This window comes from Scophthalmus maximus, chromosome 10 (assembly GCF_022379125.1).
Source record: "Scophthalmus maximus strain ysfricsl-2021 chromosome 10, ASM2237912v1, whole genome shotgun sequence".
Lineage (NCBI taxonomy): Eukaryota > Metazoa > Chordata > Actinopteri > Pleuronectiformes > Scophthalmidae > Scophthalmus > Scophthalmus maximus.
The window spans coordinates 24771379-24795415 of NC_061524.1; the positions used below are offsets into that span (position 1 = coordinate 24771379).

The 24037-nt window shown below is 41.8% G+C and overlaps 2 protein-coding genes across 2 annotated transcripts; both read right to left on the bottom strand.

Moving 5' to 3' along the window:
• Nucleotides 1-678: 678 nt before the first annotated feature.
• On the bottom strand, nt 679-12920 carry LOC118283622 (p53 apoptosis effector related to pmp22). The gene is made up of 3 exons (XM_035605839.2): nt 12479-12920; nt 6602-6742; nt 679-2611 (listed from the first exon to the last, which is right to left on the bottom strand). Exons 1-3 carry the CDS (start codon nt 12681-12683, stop codon nt 2400-2402), a joined length of 558 nt encoding a protein of 185 aa, XP_035461732.1. The 5' UTR covers nt 12684-12920; the 3' UTR covers nt 679-2399.
• Nucleotides 12921-14587: 1667 nt separating this feature from the next.
• Nucleotides 14588-20702, bottom strand: LOC118283621 (transmembrane protein 26-like). Its single transcript, XM_035605838.2, has 6 exons — nt 20303-20702; nt 19506-19602; nt 19205-19294; nt 18039-18247; nt 17698-17777; nt 14588-15865 (listed from the first exon to the last, which is right to left on the bottom strand). Exons 1-6 carry the CDS (start codon nt 20491-20493, stop codon nt 15570-15572), a joined length of 963 nt encoding a protein of 320 aa, XP_035461731.1. The 5' UTR covers nt 20494-20702; the 3' UTR covers nt 14588-15569.
• Between the last annotated feature and the right edge of the window lie 3335 nt (nt 20703-24037).

The following is a 24037-nucleotide window of genomic DNA, read 5'->3' on the forward strand; positions in this document are numbered from 1 at the left end:
GCAGCCGTACATGTCCAAATCATAACAGATCCACTTATGACAGATGATTCCATTTGTTTCTCCCTACTTCCTACTCCAAATAGAAGTTGTTTTTTTTAAAATCAGTTCATAGAAGTTTTTCCAGCGCATAAAAGGATAAAAATGCGAATAACCTGAAAAATCCAAGAGTACAAGTTGTGTGGAAAACCTCTTTAGAACTGCACAGCAAATCAAGAATACTCTCAAGGACGAAGGTGTATGTCTCCTTGTCAAAAATCAAGAGACTTTATAATCACAGAGGATTCTTTGCAAGACGCAAACCTTCCCCTGTTTTTTCGATCATACCCAACTGTTGATTTTGTCAAACCAACATCTTTGATTGCTCTCTGATACGACTTTTGCTTTTTATTTAGCCTCACTATTGTCTTCTTCACTTGCTTGCTCACCTCTTCACTCCACATATTGGTAACCCCACCTCAATCTAAAGGGCAATGGTCATCTCTCAATCGCCTGTTTTGTGCAACAACTAATATTGAAACATCTAGTAGACCAATGTCCAATAACTTTTGCACTCTTGCAAATTTCAGCATGGTCTTAATAGGTTATACCAGTTTCTTTTCTCCTTTCTCCTGATTCCAAACATGAACATGGTCTCAGCATTGCAAAAACAGAACACAAAAAACAACAAGAACACTGACCTCCTCAAAAAAGTAATTCTTTATTGAATAAAAATATACAGACTACCAAATATAATCAACTCCTACTACAGCAGAAAATAGCTGGGTGATTTCCAGAAGCGCATGAAAGTAAGACATTTTCTATAGAAGACTATTTACCCACACAGTGACTCATAATGATTCAAAAAGCTGAAGCTGCGAACAGATTCATGCCTGTAGATAAAAGCATGTTTTCACTTCACCCGTGAGACATACAGGCAGAGTGTAGACCTGCCTGAATATGTCCTTACTCTGCGTAAAATCTTACAGAAAGACTCCCGAGTGCATCAATAAACGCAACAAGTTGAGCTGTTGCCTTTGACAACTAATCTAAGATCAAGCAACAGATATTTCCTGTGAACGCTCAGGTCATAAAACAAAGTTATTTGGTCTTGTTGGGGCATGAATTTGGTCTCAACAGAATGGCGACTTGTGAAAAAAAAGAGTCATTAAAACCAGACTGACCAGTTTAATAAAACAACACAACAGAGCAGAATCTAAGGCACAAGAGTTACACACGGTATGCCAGAAGATTTTATACCTTGGCCTCAGTGTCTCGTCAAAGTAGCACTATCAATATTTGAATGCCGGAAAATAAAAAGATTGGACGATTTTTTTCAAGGAATTTGGGTCTTTTCTTTTCTATTTCGAAGCAGTGTTGAAAAACAAAAAGATTATTTTGTTCATGGAATGGTAGAATTTGTTAATTTGTTAACAAATTCTAAATGAACTGATCTCTTGAAGGACATATCAGAAAAAGTCTGGGCCAAATGGTACATGAGTCATTTTTTGAGAAAGACTATGTTATCTAAATTTAGACAGATTAATTATCAAACTCAATGGGAACTCATGTGAATTTTAAAATGACGGCAACAGCTTTAGCTAAGTCAGAAAATACACACACCTCCTCTTCCTCTGTATCATATCAACCACCACACCAATTTGCCTCATGAAGTATATCTTTAGCAATGTTAAAGAGATAAAAAGACAGGACAGCGAACCCCACAGTTATACCCCTTTGGTAATAAGTCAATAAGAATACAAAATTCTGGAAACGGAAAATGAGAATATAAAAAAAAGCATTAAAAAAGCTGCAAACACAACTGTTAAAACTACAAAACATCTCTGTATGTTTAGATCACATTTAGTTTGTGAGTCCAAGCCTTTGTTTCCTTTCAACATTATGCACAGCAATGTACAGAAAAGACACACACTGTACATCAGATAAAAATCTGATTCAATACGAAACAAAATTTTAGTCTGGATTAGTCTTTTACAAAGGCTTTATGAGCTCTAAGATAAATCAGGCCTAGACTGCGCTTTCTACTTCGTGACATCCCTTGGGTTAAGTGCACTTGGGTGATCTTGCATTGAGAGGTGCAGGTAAAAAGTACAGACAGAATGAGAAAATATGTTTCCCTTTAAATGCAGAATGTGAGAAAAATACCATGGTAAAAAACATTTATGATGCTGGCTTAATCTAAAATAGAGGTCTGTACATTAACAGTTGTAACATCCAATCACAGTCCACGAATGATTCCTCTAAGAATCGCCCCTTGCTTTCCACTGCTGAACCAAATTTAACTGAACTGGGGCCTCGTGGATATTTGATAAAATGGTACAGTGTAAGAATGTTCAGGACAGATCCAGGTCAGAGTGAAAACTGGACATGGCAGCGATTTGGTTGGTGTGCAGCATTTGTCTTTAAGCAGACGTGTAGATGTATTTCTTCTTGGCCAGGCCGGTCAGCTCATCCTCATAGCGTGGCAGGCAGCAGAAGAGAACGGCACACCCAATGCAGAGGATGGTGGCGCCCCAACCGAAGCCGTAGGCCCAGGTGTAGTAATAGTGACCCTCGAAGATCTGCTCGTTGAACTTGACGGGGTAGATGATCAGAGCGATGACCTGGAGAACCACTGCAGGGAGAGGACGATGGAAAAAGGTCAGGAGCACACTTCTTTGTACAGCTCTGTGAACTACGAGTGCTGGGCGTTTTAAGTACAAAACACTTCTCTTTTTTTTTTTACTTCTCTTTCCATAAATTGAAGCACCGATCCACATGTGAAAGATTTATAGGTTCTAAACTGCTTCCTATCAAATTTATATTTTCTCTATATATGTAAATATAAATTACTGAACATGTAATACTGCAGTTGAATCTCAGAAAGTTATTTTTCACTGTGAGTTTAAAGAAGAAAAGTGTATGGAGCTTTAAAGGATCAAAACAAACAGAACAGAAATCAAATGAAAATCTGTCATCTGGTGTGAGTTCTTACTGGATAATTAAGCACAGTATGGCAATATAGCAAAGAATTTTTAATTAAAGATTGACATAAATGATGCTATGAGGTAAATTATGACTAAATGTGATCATTTATTCTAAATCTAATTTAATGGATGATCTGCATACCTCATTTATTAAAATCAATAGAATGTTATAACTCAAAACCAACTTGAAATATTTCATAATCATTTATTTTGTTCATTTCAGTGTAACCCGGAAGAATTTTACAAAACAGACTATGCTTTCACACATTCCATGACCGAAAAAAGGAGCAGGAAGAAGAAAAATCTCATCTTGCCTGCCCCTTTCATATGAATAACATTAAAACAAATGGCCATCCCCCTTTCTTTCTTTTTTTTTACAAACCAAAATTTGACAATCTCTTCTGATCAGTAAGTTTTCACCATGAAAGTAAAACTTATTCAGAAAACAGTTAGACTGAACTGGGAAACAGAAAAACATCACAGTGAGACGTGCAGCTTGAGGTAGTTGGACAGAAACTCCACTGACGCCAACAGCAGGGAGTGGCTATACGCTAACATGAGTGTGTCAGAGTCACATCACCATGCGTGAGATCAGATCTGTCGGGCATTGATAAGTTGCCTGTCAGGACTTCCAGACAGGGATTCTGGAGAAAGGTGTGACACTGATTTGTCTTACGATGCCATCATCGCAAAATTATTTTGCGGAGTCGTTTAGGACCTCAAACAAAAGCAGGGCAGGCGATGAATATGGTGTGATATTTCACCATCACAAAAAAATTTCAGGCTTCAACTTTCAAAGAACAGGTCTGATTTCTTCAGAAACACATTATTTCGACCTGTGAGGTCACGAGTTTGTCATCATTGAACTCACAGAATCATATTCACTGTGTTTTCCCCTTTTTCACATAACTGCTCGCTATTTCCCAATGCAAGACTAAGGGGTTTAGACTTCTGAGTGCAGCACAGCAAATAGCAATTATTGTCATTATTACTTCATCCGCGTGTAATTTTTTTGTTTTTTTATAATAACTCTGAGTCAAAAGTGCCAAATGTCTCTGTAGCTACTGCAGCGTCAGGCAACTCCCTCCAGCACATTGATTCAGTCACAGTCACAGACACATTACAGTGAATTATGACCGGCTGGTTTACCTGCCGTGTGTTTGTGTGTCTCTGGCTCTTTCCCCTGTTCTCAGACTCTGTGTTAAGGGCTGAGTCATCACATAAACAGACTGAGCCACCTGGTACCATGGTTACGTCACACCCTAACCCCTCCCTTCCATCGAAAGTGTCTGACGCACGTTCTGCTTCATCCACTTCCTTCTTCTTTTTTTATTTCAGGTGTGCTCATACTGTACTGTCTCTTTAAACCCCACACGTTCCCACAACACCAACAGTGAAACCGACTGCTCTTTTTAGCAACATCTGAGGTCTGTTACATTTAATGAAAGCCAGCATCTTTTACAGCTTAGACTGTAAAAGAAGTGTGGTTCAACGATTGGTGCAAACAAAATATGTCTGTAGCAACATTAATACTGTAAAAGAATAGAATGTTGTTTATGATCTTGTTAACTTAAAGAACCCCTTAAGTCCCGTTTTAAAGTATATAGAACTAAGTCCATGCATTTGTCACTTCTAGACTGGACTACTGTAATTCATTACTGCTAGGATGCCGCAATAAGTCTGTGAAAAGCCTCCAGCTAATCCAAAATGCAGCAGCACGAGTTCTGACAGGAACTAGAAAAAGAGATCATATTTCTCCAGTGTTAGAATCTCTGCACTGGCTTCCTGTAAAATTCAGAATAGAATCCAAAATCCTGCTCCTAGCCTACAAAGCCCTTAATAATCAAGCTCCATCATATCTTACAGAGCTCATAGTTTCATATTATCCCAATAGGTCACTTCGCTCTGTAAACTCGGGACTACTTTTTTTTAGTTCTCGGAGTCTGTAAAAGTAGAATGGGAGGCAGAGCCTTCAGCCACCAGGCTCCTCTCCTCTGGAACCAGGGAGGCAGACACCCTCTCTACATCGAGAGTTAAACTTAAAACCTTCCTCTTATAGTTAGAGCTGCTCAGGTGTTTAATAAACCATTTCTTTATGAAGCTGCTATAGGCCTAGACTGCTGGGGGAACTTATATCATGAGTCTCTCTCTCTCTCTCTCTCTCTCTCTCTCTCTCTCTCTCTCTCTCTCTCTCTCTCTCTCTCCATGTATTTACATTACATGTCACTAACTCTGTTTTCTCCCTCTCCTAGTGTATCGCTGACCCCAGAGCTGCAGGATCCAAACACGTCATTATTATTATTATTATGTCTATTATTATTATTATTACCAACATTTTTGCATTTATATAATGAATTGAATTGAATAAAAATGCACTGCGATTCATTCATTCATCGTCTACCGCTTTATCCATTTAAGGGTCGCGGGGGGTCGCTGGAGCCAATCCCAGCTAACATTGGGCGAGAGGCGGGGTACACCCTGGACAGGTCGCCAGCCTATCACAGGGCCACATACAGACGGACAACCATTCACTCTCACATTCACACCTACGGTCAATTTAGAGTCTCCAATGAACCTAACCCCATCCTGCATGTCTTTGGACTGTGGGAGGAAGCCGGAGAACCCAGAGAGAACCCACGCATACACGGGGAGAACATGCAAACTCCACACAGAAAGGCCCTGGTTGAACCGGGATTCGAACCCAGAACCTTCTTGCTGTGAGGCGAAGGTGCTAACCTCTACACCACCGTGCAGCCTGCACTGCGATTGGTTTCAGATACCCTCCCCTATAGTCAATGTCAGACATTTTAGAGGACAGAAACAGAAGAAATACACTTTTTTTGAAACGAGGGGGACTTTAAATTTGAATCAGATATTAAAGAATAAAGTATTTAAGTAAAAATGTGTCCAGCCACCACAACACAACTGAGGTGAAATGAATTCAGTGTGTGGCTCAAGAAAGTTAGAAATTATATTTGAATAATTCAGCAACAGAAAAAATGTCTGTCACTCAGTGTAGTTCACAGCTATGAAGTGACTACTTCTTCAGTAAAGAGTTGTCACAGTGAAAATCCACCACAGCGAGGACGGTATGGAGAGAAAATAGTCTCAAAATGGTCACAAATGCGTGTCACATGATTTAGAAGTGAAAATAGGAGTTACAAAAGTGTGTTCAAATCCACACCCAAATACGAAGCAATTTATGTAAAACAGTTACAAACGCACATATCACAAACTGAATACATATTTATATTTCATGTGCAGATTTTAACTTTACCTTGACAGATGTAATAAAATCTGCTTTCAAATAGCCTACTGTGGCCACAAAAGTCTAATAACATTTGTGACATTCTTTTCATATATTAACAGATTGTCAAATGCGCGTGCACCGATCGTTGGATATGCATGGATCAACTGACACGTGCGTGTGGACTTTTTAAACTCTTTTTCCACAGTCATCTCCACAAAGATTCACAAATGTAGGCTGCATTTAAGTGCTGGTGGGAAAATGGGACATCTGGGCTTTTCGGTGGATTCATGTGTAATTTCAAAACGGGAAAGCCGTTTTTCTAAATAAACAGGTAGCTCGTCATACCTTGATTAGAGCACAAACATATATGTGTGCGTGTGTGTCTTACCAACAACAATCAGCAGTACTCCTATGAAGGGCAGGAGAGTGATGTTCAATGTGCAGCACAGAGCCACGCAAGAGACGATGAAGGCGACGATCAGGATGAGGAGGCCGATGATCATTAGAGCAGCCACTGCCTGGGCCCAAGCTGGAGTTCAACACACACAAAGAGATTTGTTACATGTCAGTCAACGTAAATTATAGATCAAATCATAACAATAGTATTACATTTTATGGATTTCTTTTGAGTGTTTGTCATGATGACCTTTGATCTCTATAAACAGTTCAAACCCAGTGTATAAACCCAGTGGTCAATCATTAATTAGAGTGGAACTAAAATTCCACTGGAGATGAGTGAAACATGCCCCCCCCCCCCCAAATGACTTTCAAGCAATTTCACTGTCACAGGCAAATTCCCATTGTCGGTATAAAATCATGCGAGTTTTGCTGGAGCTGAGGCGCGCTCCCGTCACCTCGATCGTGTGGTGTGAGGTGGTGATCCAAGTCCCTTTCTCGCCTTGACATTCCGATAAAATCCACCGTTTTTGGATGCTATCGCAAGTTTTTAGTCTTCGCCCACGCAGATAGGGACGTGACCATTGTCAACAACCAATGGGTGAGCTCCATCCAGCGTCTTCTCTTTTTGGTGTTGGCTTATTTTCTGTACAGACCATTGCACAATAACAATTTCTCTTCCTGTAAGCTTCCACCAGGAGCATGATAGGAATGTAGTTGCAGTCTGGTGCATGGGAGGCATACGTTGCTGTTAAATTTAGCAGTCTTCAGTCATTGCAGCGCTAGTGGACTCTCTGTCCACCACTTCCACTGTGGACACACGACAGCACATTCCACTAGTGTGGTGTTCAAGCTGTTCAAGGACAGAGAGGGAGAAGATCCGTCTACTCGCCACACCCTTCACAACACTTTCGCGCTCTGTCACTCTTTGACTTCCCACAGACACGGCTGCTAAAACAATAAAGGACCTTACAGCAACAATACAGTGTGACACAAAACAAAACAAAAATTGGTTGTAGGTCTCACATTCCATGTGAAATGCTTGATGGATTGTACTGCACTCCTTTGCAAACCAAACTTCTACCAGGTATAATATTTGCTGGGAAACATCTGATGCTTCTAAAAGACACATCTTTTAAAGTACTCGGAACAGTTTAACAGGGATTACAATAAAAACCTACCTGTTCATTAAGCTTCACCTAAACATGCAGGCTGGATTTTTTTTTTCAAACAACCAAAATAATAATAAATCAAACATACATGTGCAGATAATCCTAACCTGTTTCCTAAAGGGTATGACTACATCTTAGCCCACTGTGTGGATTTTCATCTCATTGTTACACCCAGTTCACTGTTACTGGATCGGCCAACACCCTAAATTATTCACACCGGTGTGTGTGTGTTTGTGTGCGTGTGTGTTTTAAAGTAACTCCCTGCCTACCTCACCCTGAGGCATTTTTCCACACACACACACACACACACACACACACACACACACACACACACACACACACACACACACACACACACACACACACACACACACACACACACACACACACACACACACACACACACACACACACACACACACACACACACACACACACAGAGACTAGTTAGACTGGTTCAATCTCTTCTCTTACTCATAATCATGTTAAGTGGCATCCCTCTTCAACAAGGTCATGTCAAGTTTCTGTTAAACCATTTCAGACTTACCCTGAGCTTCAATATGATGAAACCTACTGTTACAGTTTGAAGTTCCAAACGGTTCTTAGAATGCAGCGCAAGAGGAGAAAATGTGTGTGTGTGTGTATTACAGCTGTTGGTTTTCCGTTTGGAGCCAAGGATTGTTCTGTACTTTATAGATACACTAACAAGGTTTACATGTCTGGGTGTCGCTGCCAAAACTAAAGCAATTAGGCTGCACTCCTACACTTTTACACAGTCGGCATACATGCAGGGAAACGTTCTCCTTACCAGTGGCTTTTCAACAAGGATTTATTGAAATCTACAAATGCAAACGCACACCAGCGGTGTGGCCCTGGCGTAGTAGAAGTGTAAGCCAAGGGGAAAAATCATTTTTAAACCTTATTTTGCCGCAAACATCAGATTTGACTCTACAGATGTAATATTTATGTGCTATTGACAATGGAAAGTAAAGTGGAGAGCCATGACTGCTGAGTGGAGAGACTATGGGGGGCCTATAAGGACTTTGCTTCTTTGTCGTGTTCATCAAAATTAACATTTAGATTTTGGACTTTTTGGGGATTTTTTTTTTTGTTGAAAGAAGGATGTTGGATTTGAAGCCACTACTAGAGCACAACAGTAGAACACTATGCTGTGTCATTTTCAAATGTCTGACATTTTCTGAACAAAAAGATGGACGGAGAAAAATTGTTAGCAATTTATAATGAAAGTAAGTGTTCATGGAAATTCTGGGTAACTTGATATTGTGACATTTGGGAAATTGAAATGCCCCCAGTGTCACAGAGTGTTTCACTTGGGTTTACTGGCCCACAACATCAATTGTTCCAACAAGGAAAAACTAAACGAACGACAAAAAAAGTAGAAAGCTTCCGAGAAGCAATTCCAATAGAGGAACCCCCTCCCCACATCACCTACTGTCCTACGAGAGCCACCAGGGGCAATGAGAGTGGGAGAAAAAATATCAGATATATTATACGAATGGATTGCCTTTTTTGGGCTAATCCAGCAACGGCAATCAAGTTATAATCATCACGTTAATGCAAAAATCCTATTATTTAATTCTTGCCATATAACAAAGTGAACCAACACAGAATTATTTAAGGAATAGCCACCTTGCTTAAGCATAATTTCTCACTGCCTCGTGGAACATTACGTCACATCATCATACATTTGTTCAATGGTTCCTATTAATCCAGTAATCATCTACTTTCCACATGCTTTCTCAAAGACACATTCATGCCAAAACATGAAGACATGTTTGTTCCCATTGTTCACAGCAAAGCTGCACTCCTTGGAATACAGCCTTCCCATCTGGAGGGGCGTAAACGCCAGGACAGGGAGACTGTTTCATGCCTAAATCCACTACGTCCTACATCCGCACACAATCAGTTGTGCTGGTCACGTCTGTTTCCCCGGAGTTCAGTTCCCCAACATACCCCCACAAGTATTTAGGCCAGAGCTGTGAATCAAGAATGCTCTGAGGAACTTTCACAGATCCAGCCAATTGGCATTTGGCAGCCGTGGTCGTCTTTTGTCCTGCTGAGACTGAAACAGCAGCAGCTCGGACAAAGAACAAAACGTCTTGATCTAAAACTTCAAATGAGAGCGGTACATTCCTGAAAACTTTTAAGCACAACTTGTAATCTCGCTAACTTGAACTAAGGTACCAGCTCCATGACAGTTTACATTATAATAGAAACAATTGTGTTTCATCAGCGTTCATTCGTGTTTTATTCCTTGAAACTTGGGGGAAAGTTGGGACACGGACCAAGAAAGCACCCACTACATTCTCGCAGATTTCCCGGGGAATAATTCATGGATCTCGATGGAAAAATCTGGCACATTAAGGGGACTAAATGGGTCAGGCACATTGCTACACTGCCATTTGAGTGAACCACTGAAGTGACTGTGTTGTGAGAAGATCTCCACGAATAAATGAGTGAGTGTGACATCTTCTGTTCCGAGGTTCATAGTTGATTAAAGTAAAATGAAAGCGAGAGCAATAGATGGAAGAAAAGCTTCATTGAGTCATGGCTTGATGCAATTGTCCGCTTGGTGTTTGTATAATTTTGTACCCATTATGTATCTACACATGAAGAATTTTCTGAACCTTCTGTAATTGCTCTTTGAACTCTTGGATTTTGTATGACCTCCCTGATAAAAAGGCGGGGGGGAAGAAAGAATGATTCATTGATTCACCACTTGCACGTGCGTATTGTCATGTCTCCTGGAATTCTAAAGATGGCGGACAATCGACGTAGCATTGTATATTTTCTTTGATTTGACACTTTAACAGCATTTGAATGCTGTGTTTGACTTCGATCAGGTTAAGGACTGGGTCAGAGTTCGTTGTCGTTTCAGTCTCAGACTAACATCAATCGATCAATTTTTTTTCGGACCTATCAAAAGTGAAGAATATTTTGGTTTCACAAACAAATAATCACGACATCTTTCTAACGGCGACGTAGGTACCTCTCTTCTTTCACTTTCCCGCCACATTTAAATATCTGCCACTGTCAGATGAACCAGAAATAAGAATCTACTGTACAACCAATCACGCTGCAATCTCGCCACAACACGGAGCCCAACCATAGCTCATTTGGACAATAACATGTCAAAAATGCCTATCACCATGTCTTTGGTGCCAAAATCTCAAAAATTTGAATTAACCATGATGTCAGACCAAGAAAATCTGTCAACTCTCAAATCTGAGAACTATTAATCAACTCTCAAAATATTTTTGATTTCTTTTTGAATATTTTGATCATTTAATTGATTGACATTGCATTCCTGCACTCCACTTTATTAGATTATTTTAATTCAGCTCACTTAAAACAGCCTCGAGGACGGTACCGAGGACGGCACCTGATTTAACTAGTTTCTAACAGCCACGAAACCTAAATTCTTTACCACTATTGGTAATGTTGGGTCATCAGAGCTTCGATCAAGGACTTTGCAGAGGCATTTACCGTTGACCTGAAACACGAGGGGTGTGCAAAGTGCTCGCTGAAAAAATGAAAGAGAGGAAATACTGGCCAGGTCTCATTTGTATGTTCTGCGGATCACAATATGGACACACGTGCCATTGGCTGGGGAATGTCGATAGCGTCTGATAAGGGCAACAACAGTACCGTCCTTGTTGGTGACTTCGGGTGTGGAGCAGCACATGTACACACCGAGATCGTGTTCACCCTTTTCAGCCATTTTGACATGAACTATCAGGTAAACACCGAGAAAATGCAGAGCCTTAATGAATGTGATTACTTAACATCCTACGTTACATATTATTTCAGGTCGAAATGGCTCCTGTGGAAAACATCTATCGTTCAACATATCTCAGTTCCACACTGGATGAAAAACGCATTAGCGGTCTGTCTATAAAAAGCCTTATCTGTGTAACCATGTCTGACCGGAAGCAGCCATCTTAAACTCGGCTGCCCGTCCTATTTTGTCGGGTTTAGGTCGCAAACTTTTCGAAAGAAATGTTGCAACCGTAAAAACACAAACATACAAACAAACGAACGGCCCCAGCCAGAAGTGTTTGTCCCCAGCCGCCACGGATCTCAGTGTATGAGTGAATCAGTCTGTTATGACAGCATGCAATTCATATTGAAATGCAATGGGTATTAAAGTCAGTACTATATCCGGATCCGTTTCTTATTGATCACACATTGAGAGTAGAGAGCAGACAGGAAAATAATAGTGGGGGAAATAAATCCCTTCATCATCTGTGTTTTTAAACTTCTTCTTTTGAGTTTTGCTCATATATCTGATATTTCATCTCCCAACTGTCGTTTCCCCTGGGGTCTCTCGTAGGACGGTAGGGGATGTGTGGGGGGGGGGGGGGTCCTCTATCGGAATTGCTTGTCGGAAGTTTTTCTATCTTTTTTAGTTCTCTCCTTGTTGGCACAATTGGCTGTTGTGGGCCAGTAAACCCAGGAGGTGACACAAGGTCCGGTGCGCCCCCAGCCCGGCTCGGCTCGACTCGGCCCGGCTCGGCTCGGCTCGGCTCGGCTCGGCGCACCGCGGGCCACAACGCGTGAAGGTTGGATTTGACGCAAGACGTGCCCCGCCCCGGCTCGGCCCGGCCCGGCCCGGCTCGGCCCGCCCCGGCTCGGCTCGGCCCACTGTGTTACACCGTGTGCGAGGCGACACTTACAGAACTCCATGAGCGACTTGCAGTCCCACTGGTCGTTCCGGCCGCGGCACTGCTCCCACATGCTGGCGTAGTGGGACTCGGCGTCCTCGTCCTCCACCCACCCCCAGGTGGCGGCGATGGCGATGATGTCGAAAATAATGGCGAAGAGCAGCAGCAGGGGCACGATCCACCTGCAGCGAGGGTAGGCGATCCCGCAGCGGAACATGGCGGGCGATCGGCGGCGGTCTGCAGCGGCGAGGAGGAGGAGGAGAAGGAGGCTCGGCGGAGGGTGCTCGCGTCCGACCGTTGAGTCCCTGGTGCGGTTTTTTGTTGTTCGCGCAAAGACCCAGTGGCCGTCGTGCGAGTGCGAAAATGAAATAAAGGCCCCACCCGTGTGTGTAATGCAACCTGTTTGAGGACCCGAGGGGGCCGGGCTTGCTCTGGCGAAAGCGGAGCCAGGTCGAGCCCTGCCCCGCTCGCTGTGTCATATTACAGCCGGAGAGGAACCAAACGTCAGGGAACACGTGTGTTGCATTCCCTAACAACAGGCAGCACACGCACTGGGTGTGAAAGCAGAAAAGGAGACATACTGAGGTCTTCTCATACTATGATAAAGAGTCTGTCACCGACTCGCCGTCAAGCGCCGCCACTAGATGACGTTATCAATCCAACTGCGGGTGCAGGTGGTGTCCACAGGGGGGAGCCAGTGGGACATGTATTGTAGATCTATTACATGTGTCGTTCAAAAGGACCCGGATGGCACAATGCAAATCCATGTTCAAAGCGGATAAACCCCTGAGATATAGCTGACATTGTGAGGTGAGCCCTGGTTCGAGGTGTCACGGTGAGCAGTTCGACCTCCTCACACGATTTATTCTTTGAATCAGAAATTCCTATAAACAAAGTAAAACCAATATGCCCAGAGGATAAGTATTGTTATGTAAATTTATGTTCATGCACATACATGCAGCAATAAGAGTTGATACAGTACATGTAAAACATTTCAAGATATGTTCAAGAAATTACATTACATCATTCAGCAGATGCTTTTTTCCTAAACGACTTACAATAAGTGCATTCAACCGTGAAGATATTACCCAAAGTGCAAGAATGGATGGAGTTTATAAAGAGGCAAAAACAGCTTCAAGTGCTCATTTTATATATTTTTTTTAATAAATAAATTCAGGGAGTATGGTGCAGTCTGACCAAGTGAGGTTTTGCAGCAAAAGCATTGAAGGGATTCTGCTGTCCTGATGTCAATGGGCAGCTCGTTCCACCATTGAGGAACCAGGACAGAAAACTGGAATTTAGATGAGTGGTTACAAGTTATGCCACAGAACATCCAATCATAAAGTATGTCAATCTTGAAATCACTGCCTGTGTAAGAGTAACAATCTAAGGATATATATTTTTGGTAGACTTGTGGGACTTGTATGGAAAGTGATGGATTGAGTTTGGGTTGACCACAGTGAAAACCAAAGTTCGTCATAAAGGCAACATAAGAAGGTAGCTTCCAAGTTGTTGCAGTAATGAACAGATACATCAGACAGAGAAGAGCACCCGACCTCAACACAAAGGATGATGAGTAGTGTGAGCATCACAGGGACAGAGTGATAAAACACCATCCAAAGATTTTAAGAAAAGAAGCAGAGGAATGTCAATAAATCACATCACTATGATCTAAAATAGAAAGAAAAACAGCTTCAACTACCATATTTTTACAAGTTAGATTTGTTTCTGTACAAAAAACAACTTCTTGTCATAAATTCCTGATGAGATCGTCTATGATAGCTGATGTGAGCTTGGCACCCCGTCAAATACCATATATGTAAACCATTTAAAGTGGAAACATGAACGTTTTTGCTCTCAGAACCGCTGGCTTCAGAGAATAGCCTAAATCTGGCCTTATGTGCATTCAAAACAAGTTTTAAATCTTTAAATGCAGTTAAGTGAACACTAAAATAATGTTGCACTAAAATAAGTATAATTTTTTTTTGACCAAAAAAATATGTCAAAGTTTGAAAATATAAGCTTTTCCTGTGTCTTTCTGAATTCTTGCCCATTTAAAAAAAATAAAATAAATAAATAATAAAAAAATAATAATAATAATAAAAAAAAAAAAAATATATATATATTTTATTTTTTATGTATATATATATACATATATGGTGTTGTCAAACAGACAATGACCATAGGGTAGGATGTTTTCACAGTCACGGATTTAACTTCCTGTCTAGGTTAAGGCCAGGAAAAGTGTTCTCCGATCTCAGCTTCTGTCAGCTCCAGAGGGCCTTTGTGTCATTGAGCATATATCTCTCTTATGTCTTCCTCTCTTCCTGTTCTCCCTGCCCTGCCTCCTGTTCAACAAAGCACAACACATCACACTGTTAGAAATCCGTCCAATCCTTATCAAAGCAGTAGCTTGGCTTCAGTTACTGAACGTGCGGTGTTGCAAACAGATTTTTGTGCTATGGGACATATTTTCATACACTGCTTTGTGCTGGTATGCTTAGTTCTGTGCATTATCTGTTTGCATGTAATCATATCAGGATATCTTTCTATGTGGATCCCGACATCTTTTTCCTGTTATGTTCTGCTTCCTTCTTTTCTTGCCCTTTACCTACAGTTTCTGTTATTTGTTGTAACATCAGTTATTCTGTCAAACAGGCTACACTAGATGAAGGACTCTTTATATACGCCTAAAGAAAGCCAAACTTGTCCATACACTATACAGTCATGTTGAAGTAGTAGTTTGGTTTTCACTGAGCTGGCCTGAGCCTGCCTAAATGAAGTTATTGTACGATGGCGGCGCGTGCAGACATTTCTTATTTTTTTGTCCTGTATGAGAGAAGCCATGCCAAATTTCATTGTACTTGAGTATAATAACAAGAAAGATCATTCTGATTCTGATTTTGACTCGAGTCAGATGTTAGGCAGTGCCTATGTTTAGCAAGTGCTAGAAAATGGTTTATTATATATAAAACAGCATTAATTATTAACGACTAACTGCTTTCGATCTATCTACTACTACTATCTAGTCAATCTACTATAAATGTAAAACTTTGGTACATGAATCCATCTGCGGCCTGCCCACTGAGCGCACTTGTCCGACTCATTGGTCAGCAATGGCCCCGCTGGTGCTACTGCTGGGATGTCTAAAGTTCTGGCATATAACAGTCAACCTGTACAAGTTCAGTATGACCACCAGGAAGTTCTTGATGGCAAAGAAACCCAGCATCTGGTGGAAGACTCTGGAGTAGGTCATGACGATGAGCCTGACCACCAGAAAAGGCCCGTCCTGAATGAACAAGGCCTCGGTGATGTGCCACATGTCGGTGCTGTGTTTAGTCAAGAGGGACGTCTCCTGGACACGCGGCTCGTCCTCACTGCCCGGCTTGGAGCTAACCACTTTTAGAAACAAAGAGACAAAAAGGAGGTTGATAGTGGAAGGAAACTGGCTGGACTGGTCTACATTTCTAAACAACTGGTATTGTAAAGGAAACCTAGAGTATAACCAGCTTGGCAACAAAAGTGCTCAGGAAAAACTGGAAATTCAAACGTGTGCTTCCTTGACTGATGAAGAAGACCACGTGATTTGAAGGCAGCTACTACACCGACCTAGCTTTTCTCAGCTGCTGATTTCAAAGTCAGTGAACTTAGATGAAAATGTGAAAACCCAGATATGAACAACGGTGCACCGGAATGTCAACACCTTCTGCGTTTGCTTTTCAGTAAAAACAATACTGTACGTGATGACACACTCACACCAAAAAATAGATACACCCACTTGAGAAGCCACAAACACACACTGTTCATGTCATGCCCTGTGTGTGTGTGTGTGTGCGTGTGTGTGTCTGTGTGTATGTGTGTGTGTTTGTGTGTGTGTGGAGACAGGTGTGCTGGGGTCAGAGCAAGACTTCTGCTAAATTCCAGGGGTGAGGTCGAATTATCAAATTGGCCTAGGAAGTTTCCTAAATCTTGAAGTGACCTGGAAGTATTTGATCAGCAGCCATGATAAGAGCTGTTCGGATTCTCTAAATGCATAGGAAAGGAGCTTCAACGCTTCCTTTCCTATCTCCCTTAGCATAGGGTGCACTGGACCTTCCTATGTGAAAGGAAAGGAGATAAAGACGCCCCACAATTCATTGCGGCAGCGATATTTAACGTGACGCGCCACGCACGGACGGAAAAGATTCAACCCGAAGTAGAAGAAGAAGAAGTAGAAGAGTATGAGTATGATCCAGAAGAGACGCACGTCATCATGTAAGTAATCGTTGCATATGAATAATTTACATCTAATGTCACACGGTGGTAAAACACACATGCTGATGGAGCCGCTGCGTTTTTTGCAGTCCATCTTCGCAAATTTGTAGTTTCACCACAGCAGACGCACGTCAGTAACATCCGCCGTCGCGCGATGACGTAGCAAACGTTGCCTGTACGGCTCAGCCACAGGTTTTCCGCTGCTCAGCACGACCAGCCACCACCCCGGTGTCCCAGCTACCAGCCATCCCCTTTGCTTTGCTCGACCGGCTTGAATCCCATTCCCATAACCCTGCAATGACTATTCTTCTGTTCACCTTCAGTCTTCTTGCCTCCCAGTGTTTTGCATGTGGCCGAGTCTTAACAGTGCACAATGATTGAAAAACAGGTTTCCTTTAATAAACACTTGAGCAGTGTGCATTCAAACACTAAGTGCTCTACCCACTATGGCTGATGCATTATGACTAATCCACTATGACTGTAGCAAAATGCATTATTAATAAGAATCTCAACACTTATTTGTGATTTAGCATGAATAATTTAGATAATTAGTATGCGTTGTCTTTTCCAAGAACCAAGTTCTTTCTTTCTTTCTTTCATAAAAGCCTATCCCTTCCGTGGCTCGATAATGGTTTCCCCTTATCAGCCAAGATAAGGAGTGGAGACTCTATTGACCTAATAAAAATGTGATACTGGATTTCCTTCTAAAGACTTTGAGCGTTTAAACAAATTCCTCCAGTCGCCCATTCCTGTTAGTCATTTGTTTTTCGAACAAAAGGTCTCAAAGTAGAGACCACCCCGTGTTTCTGATGACACTCTTGTGGTTTAATCAAGGCTGGGAAAATATATCACTGGTGGTGATTGGTTGACTGGTTGGGGATTGTCCCACACTGAGAATGGGTTTATATACAACAATAACCAACTGTAACTGCTTCATAAGCACCAAAGTTATTGGATGAACAGAAACACACACTGACCGGCCAGATGTAAGGGGAACTGCAACATGCTCCAAGTCCATACACCTAAGATAATGTAGACCAGCTGAGGACTCTTCTCTCTGCAAAAGGCACATGGAAAGTAAAGTTGGTCTCATAAATTTCAATAAAAATCAATCTGATGCTGTTTTCATCAGTTAATGGAACGATATGATATCAAAACTTCAAAACATTTATCATCTATCTATCTATCTATCTATCGAAGGGGATGCCTTTGTGTTTATACTATATATACGTATATGAAAATGCACAGGGTCAGTGTGGACATCCATAAATCTGTAAAGTATATTCATGAAAAACAAGCAATAAGATGAGTCACCCACTTGACATCTAATAGCGTCTCACTAGTGAATTCGAGGATGTCTGCCGCCGTGCCAATGAAAATAAGGAGAAGCTGCGAGAGCTCGTCCCGGGTGACTCCGCCTCCCAGGGGGAGCAACCACTTCCCCACGATGAGGAGGATGAGCAGGATCTGATGGAGAGCCAGGATCCATTCGCGGGAACAGACAGCTGACAACGCCTGGTTAAACTTCTGGAAAAAGAAGAGAAATTCAGAGTTAGTTCTTTGTTGACCTCTTAAGGGGGTTTTCTTTTTTTTTGTAATTGACAATCGTATAAGTCACGGGACAAATACAAAACTTAACAAGGCTCAACTATTTACAGCAGGGAAAGAATGCTCATAATAAAATCATAAATCAAAATACAAATGTGAAAATTTTTGATTTCTAATACATTTCTAATACTACATTTCAGTATTCAAATAATAATAAAAGAAATTTAAGTCAGAAAGCCAATTGGAATTCCTAGGTTATTGGACGTCAAACCAGTGGATTTTTTCATTGTGCATTATTGTTTTTTGTTGGGGTTTTTTTTATAACATGTATTGACAGTAAGAAAAATATAGAATGTCATCAGACTTATTCTGTAATGACCTAATTATATTGCACCACTTGGACTCTGCAGTTTTTCCAACTGAAACTCTGTAGTAAAGGACTGTAGAGTGCAGCCAGGTTCTGGAGGTGTGCCCTCCACATCTGAGCTTTTTAATTCTCCTGGGCTAGGTTATGGTCTCCTTTTACTCTTTTCATGCACCAATAAACGGACATTCTTTGGCCTTTCACTGGGCACAGCCATCTGGGCGCACAGCGTCAGTGCTAACTGTATTCGAAAACAAGGACCTGTAGAGCTCACTTAACAATGCTTTGAATATGTTTTGTTTCAGCCATGTCAAATTTGATGATTTGCATGATTATTTTTCATGCCAGGGGCAGTGATTTCCTGTCGTCTGACTGCCTGATAATGTGCCTGAGAAGATGCTAAGCATTTTCCCAGAAAGTTTCACTTCCTTACATATTCAAACTGCTGGTGAATAGTTTCCAATAATTGGATGAGAAAAGAACATTCACTTTTGTCACGCTTCTCCATTCCTGTTCTTTGCGGGCATAGCATAAGTTCTCTTCTAAGAGGCAGGTGAAGAGAAATGAGTTACCTTCAGGTAGTTGTCTTGTGTTAAGTTTCCAAAGGTCTCGTTCATCATGAATGTTCTACGCAAACTCTCAAATGAGTCGAGTTTTTTGCACTGAAAAGACACGAAGGAGGCTTTTCACAGACTGAACTTTACAAACTACTGGCGCGTTTCACTGTAGCTAAAAGATTAAAAACCTTCACATATAAAAGCAAATGCAGTATTTGGCGTACTAAAGAAATTTGAATTGTAGCTTTATGTGCCAATATACAGTTTTGTTCCAGGTACACTCTGACTAAGAATTGCAGTTTGTGGTGTAAAGGACCTCAGTGTCGTTGACTGTGTTCTGCTGGTGGTGGAGCTCCAGGAGCCAGATGGAGGGAATGATACTGATAAGAAACAGAAAGATAGCAGGAGAAAACCTGCAACACACAGCAGTGCTTCGTCAACACAACTTCCCAAAGACATGTGGAATTCATCCTTCATTCAATATTGGTGAGTGTTTAGATGCGTAGAGCCGAATGACGACATGATTGGTCAAATAGTCTTTTGACAAAAGATTTATACGCAACACTCTTGATGTAACTTTATCTCATACAATGGATGACTTAAAATCTTTGGGAACAAATGGGTGGGGGCTTCTCTTTAAATGTACAGTCCAACATCTTGCATCGCATTCATTTTTATCATGTGGTATGTTAAAAGTACTGTTAAAGACTACAATAAATGAATAAAATAGGCTGCATATCAAGAAAAAAGGAGAGGATGTTGTGTAAAGATTCAGTTCATCCATGGGGGGGAGGCTGTTTGGGGAACTCGAGTTCCTGGAATAAACTTTACAGGGCACAACCTCATTCTGAGTGTCCCGGGAGGATTAAACAATAGCAGTAGGGAGAAAGCATTATGCAGGAGAAGATATGGGGAGGTGGTGCTGAAGGCGGATGAGATGAAAAGATAATGTATTTGAAATATGTACAAACCCAACGTTTGGGATTAGTTCCACGCAAAGAAATACATAACTCGAGGTGTTTTCCCCAATGCATCCTCAAGTACAGCAAACTCATTCATAATCATCATAATAATCATAATACACTTCATTTCTCGCTCGTTCAATCATCTTACCATTTGTAATCCTGTCCCTTTCGCCTGTTCAGGGTCACGATCATTTCAAGGACGAGCGGCAGAAAGAGCAGAGTCAAGAGCCAGTAAGTGTGGTCCTGCTTCACCGAGGTCACCCTCCACACGCCGGCCAGGGCCACGAGGATGAACAGCCCTCGGGTGACGACCGCGCACGTGAACTTCACCAGGCCCATGCTTCGGGTGCAGGTCACCGTCGTGCACTGGCCATCGTTCCCGATCAGGTCCCGGACGAGAAGTAGAAGTCACAGTGGGAGGTGGGCTGTCGAGGAGATCCCCTAAAAGTTTAAGCCCCGCCTGTAAAAGAACGTCCCATCCATTTTTTTTTTTTTTTTTTGGAGTAGGATGAAGCTGCTTGATACACACCACGACTCACGAAAGGCTGCCGTTGATGAAAAAGCACATTGTATCAAAAAGCTCATTCAGGTTCATTGAGTGATTCATGCATGAATCGAGCGCACCCTCTGGATGGGGATGTGAGTGTACAGGAGGGGGCAGCAACACGTCCTCTTCTCATTCACACCCCTGCTGCGGAGCTGTACAGTCATGGAGTTCCTGGAACTGGAGGGGAATGACGGATTGCTTGCACATTCGCTGGTTATTCCAGTGAAATGGAGTTATTTTTCTACGCAGCGACAATCTGCAAAAAAGAAAATGCAGAAGCATTATCAGACTAATGTACTTAAACGGTCAAATGTAAAAGGAGTCAAATTCAATTACTGACCAGTGTTACTGGTCAACTGTTGAACATACTTTGTGGCAGTTTAATTTATGCTACTGCAAAAAAAAAAACCTGTTACTGTATACATACTGCATATTTGGTCCATGTAGGTTTTGATATAAGTACCTCATTTTGTAAATACAAGTACCTTATTTTAGCACAGTATGTCCGCAAATGTTCTTAGTCACATTCTACCAATGCAGGATTGTATTGTTGAAATTACATATGAGAATATTTGTCATCATTTTCATTTAAAATATTATATTTAAAATGTATTTCCATATATATTTAAAAAACATTTGTTTTGTTTGCTTTGTTTATTTTATATATCTACTCTTTCTATGGTCAATCCAAATAGCTTGATCTCTTGCATTATGTCCATATTCTTAACATTGTTTGCATAAAACTATGCTAACAAAAAAAGGTTATCATTCCCCAACAAATAACACACAAACACACACACACACACACACACACACACACGCATGCACACAAATATCTGCATATAAAAACCATGATCATGAAGTCGCATCACATATCTTATTATCTACCCATAAGAAATGCCACTTCCCATGTAGATGGCTTTCTAAGTCAAACACACACACACACACGCACGCACGCACGCACACACACTTTGTCATGCATGCTGAGTAGATTTCTATTTAAATCATCAATCTGGCCAGGGAGGCAGGAAGGAAACAGCAGAAAGGCCCGTGACCTTGGAAAGGAGACAAACTTTTCCTGTCTTTGTCCCAAGTTGTCTATCATCATCCTTTAGTTTGCATCACGTGAAATCCCAGGGAGAATTTCAGACATAAGGTACAACGTACTTTGCTGCACGCAGGAACAGAGTTCTGTCACATTCTGCAACAAAAGAAACCAACAACAAAAAAAGAAGTTTGTAGGTCGAGTAACCACTGGCGTGTATTTGTGAAAACATGTCTCTTTTGTTTATCCAGCTTCATGGTCGCCAAACTATTGAGTCAGGAATAAACCCCCAAAAAAGTAGCACTGAAACAAAATCAAACCAGTTTTGGCAGAGGAAGCTCTCCCTTGACAAGGTGTTCTGACAGACAGCGAGAGATAGTCGGTCAGTCATGAAGAGAAACGAATGCTACACCGTTGACAGAGACAGGCCGTCCAACACCCAACCCCGGGCCGGGGGGTACCCAGTGACTCTGTCAGAGGCTGTGGAGGCGACGTTGACAGAGATGGCCGAGGGCAGTGTGGTCGGTGCTTCAGAGCTCGTGTAGAGCTGCACTGATTGCTGCATCAGCACAAACAATGTCTGCAATGCTCTGTATCAATTATGAGATCAGTTATTGAAGCATTGCTGTTGTAATAAATTAAATGGAACTGAAAAACTAATATCAAATGAAGACACTCGTGGACCAGTGATACAATCGACTGGTTCAGTGAAACCTGCATCTTAAAAAAAAGCCCTATGTTTGTGGGGCACTTGGTGCCACTTTTAGATAACCAGAATAATATCTAATTTTGGCTGGATTTGCACACCACAGGTCCTGACTTTTAAGACACAGCCGGGTGCAGAGCAGCGCGAGCATCAACGCAAGACAACGAAAGATTATCCACGCAGCTAATGTGCAAATTTTATTGATATTATCCTGGAAGGTGTTCGTGTGTGGGCGCTAAAATAGTATTATTTTAGCGCAGAAGTTCTGCCTATCATCTGTGTGTTTGTCCTTCAGCTTTCTAATCTTTTTAAATCAGCTACTGTATCTGCCCGCGGCTTACAGGGAACTGGGAGGTGGTGATGGGGGGCTGGGGAGTCGACAGAGGCCCTGGCTACAGGTGAATCCACGCCTGTATAGGACTGGCACATCCCTAAAGACACACACAGGAATGTATTTGTCATCTTATAAGACTTTCTTCTTTTTTTTTTTAAATTAGCACTTGGTTCAAATACCTACAGTGTAGTATTCATGATGAAATAGATGTGTTGAGTCACCTTGCCGTGCAAATCTACAAACACTTTCAGTCCCAGCAGACAGTCTAATGCTGGCGTGTCTGAACAGCTGTTTTTCCCCCTGATGAGAAAGAAATTCTGGTTGAAACACCGAAATGCATCAAGCAATAAAGCAGTTTTGACAGCCCACCAGGAATCTGCAAAATATTATTGACATGGGAGACGTTTCTCGTTGGCTGCCCTTGAAAATGCACTTAACATGGTGCTGAGGGACACAAAGACAGTCCAGCCTTTATCGTCAATTTGTGAGCACCAGCTACATACTGTACGTCCCTCGCAGGACTGGCTAATTAATAACGGGGGGATTATGTTATGCTGTAAATTATCCCTTTAATCCAGTGGAACACGGCTGTCAGCAGCCCCATGTTGTAACTGCTGCATCCCAACAGGTGGCACCCAACACCACAGCATCCAGGAGGAGCCCAGCGAAGCCGCCCTGACAGTCACACATTTATTCGGCGGTCGCACATTTACGCCAATGAACAAATGGCGCAGCACACTGCGTTGAGAGCAGGGGAGGGACTGCCGAGGCGTTACTGAAATTAGATGCAATTGCTCAATTTCTGTGTCAATTTTTTGGGAGAGATTCATTTCTTTTTTCCCCGCTTGCACTGAACAGTGCACAGTTGAGTGGATATAACTCAGATTTTCCAAAAGAGAGCTCCTTTTAAGGAGAAAAACTGGCTGCATCCACTCCTCCTTTGTTTATTCATTTAATGTCACGGCAGCTGTGTCTGCTTTACAACCACGTCAGGAGAAAACACCAGTGGATTGTTTCCCAAATATTAACTTTCTTTGCACTGCAGTTCTCAATGATTTCTGGAGCCAACTGCACAAATACTCAAAGGCCTGTTGGGTGCGGTGGTACTGTAATATCAACAGAGAATGTCCCAAACTTACTGGCAGGTCGGGGGGAGTCGCAGGAGCATAAACTGTATAACTGTAACTCTTCAAAAGATTTAAAATACACAAGGCAGGTAAAGGAAAAAAGACAGGAGTGAAACTAATCAGG

Coding starts and splice junctions, on each gene's coding strand:
- LOC118283621 (XM_035605838.2), bottom strand. CDS start 20,493: ATGGGCCTGGTGAAGTTCACGTGCGCGGTCGTCACCCGAGGGCTGTTC. Junction 19,603..20,302: donor AAGGGACAGGATTACAAATG/GTAAGATGATTG, acceptor TGTGTGTTGCAG/GTTTTCTCCTGCTATCTTTC. Junction 19,295..19,505: donor ACACAGTCAACGACACTGAG/GTCCTTTACACC, acceptor GTGTCTTTTCAG/TGCAAAAAACTCGACTCATT.
- LOC118283622 (XM_035605839.2), bottom strand. CDS start 12,683: ATGTTCCGCTGCGGGATCGCCTACCCTCGCTGCAGGTGGATCGTGCCC. Junction 6,743..12,478: donor CAAGTCGCTCATGGAGTTCT/GTAAGTGTCGCC, acceptor GTTGAACTCCAG/CTTGGGCCCAGGCAGTGGCT. Junction 2,612..6,601: donor AGTACTGCTGATTGTTGTTG/GTAAGACACACA, acceptor CTCTCCCTGCAG/TGGTTCTCCAGGTCATCGCT.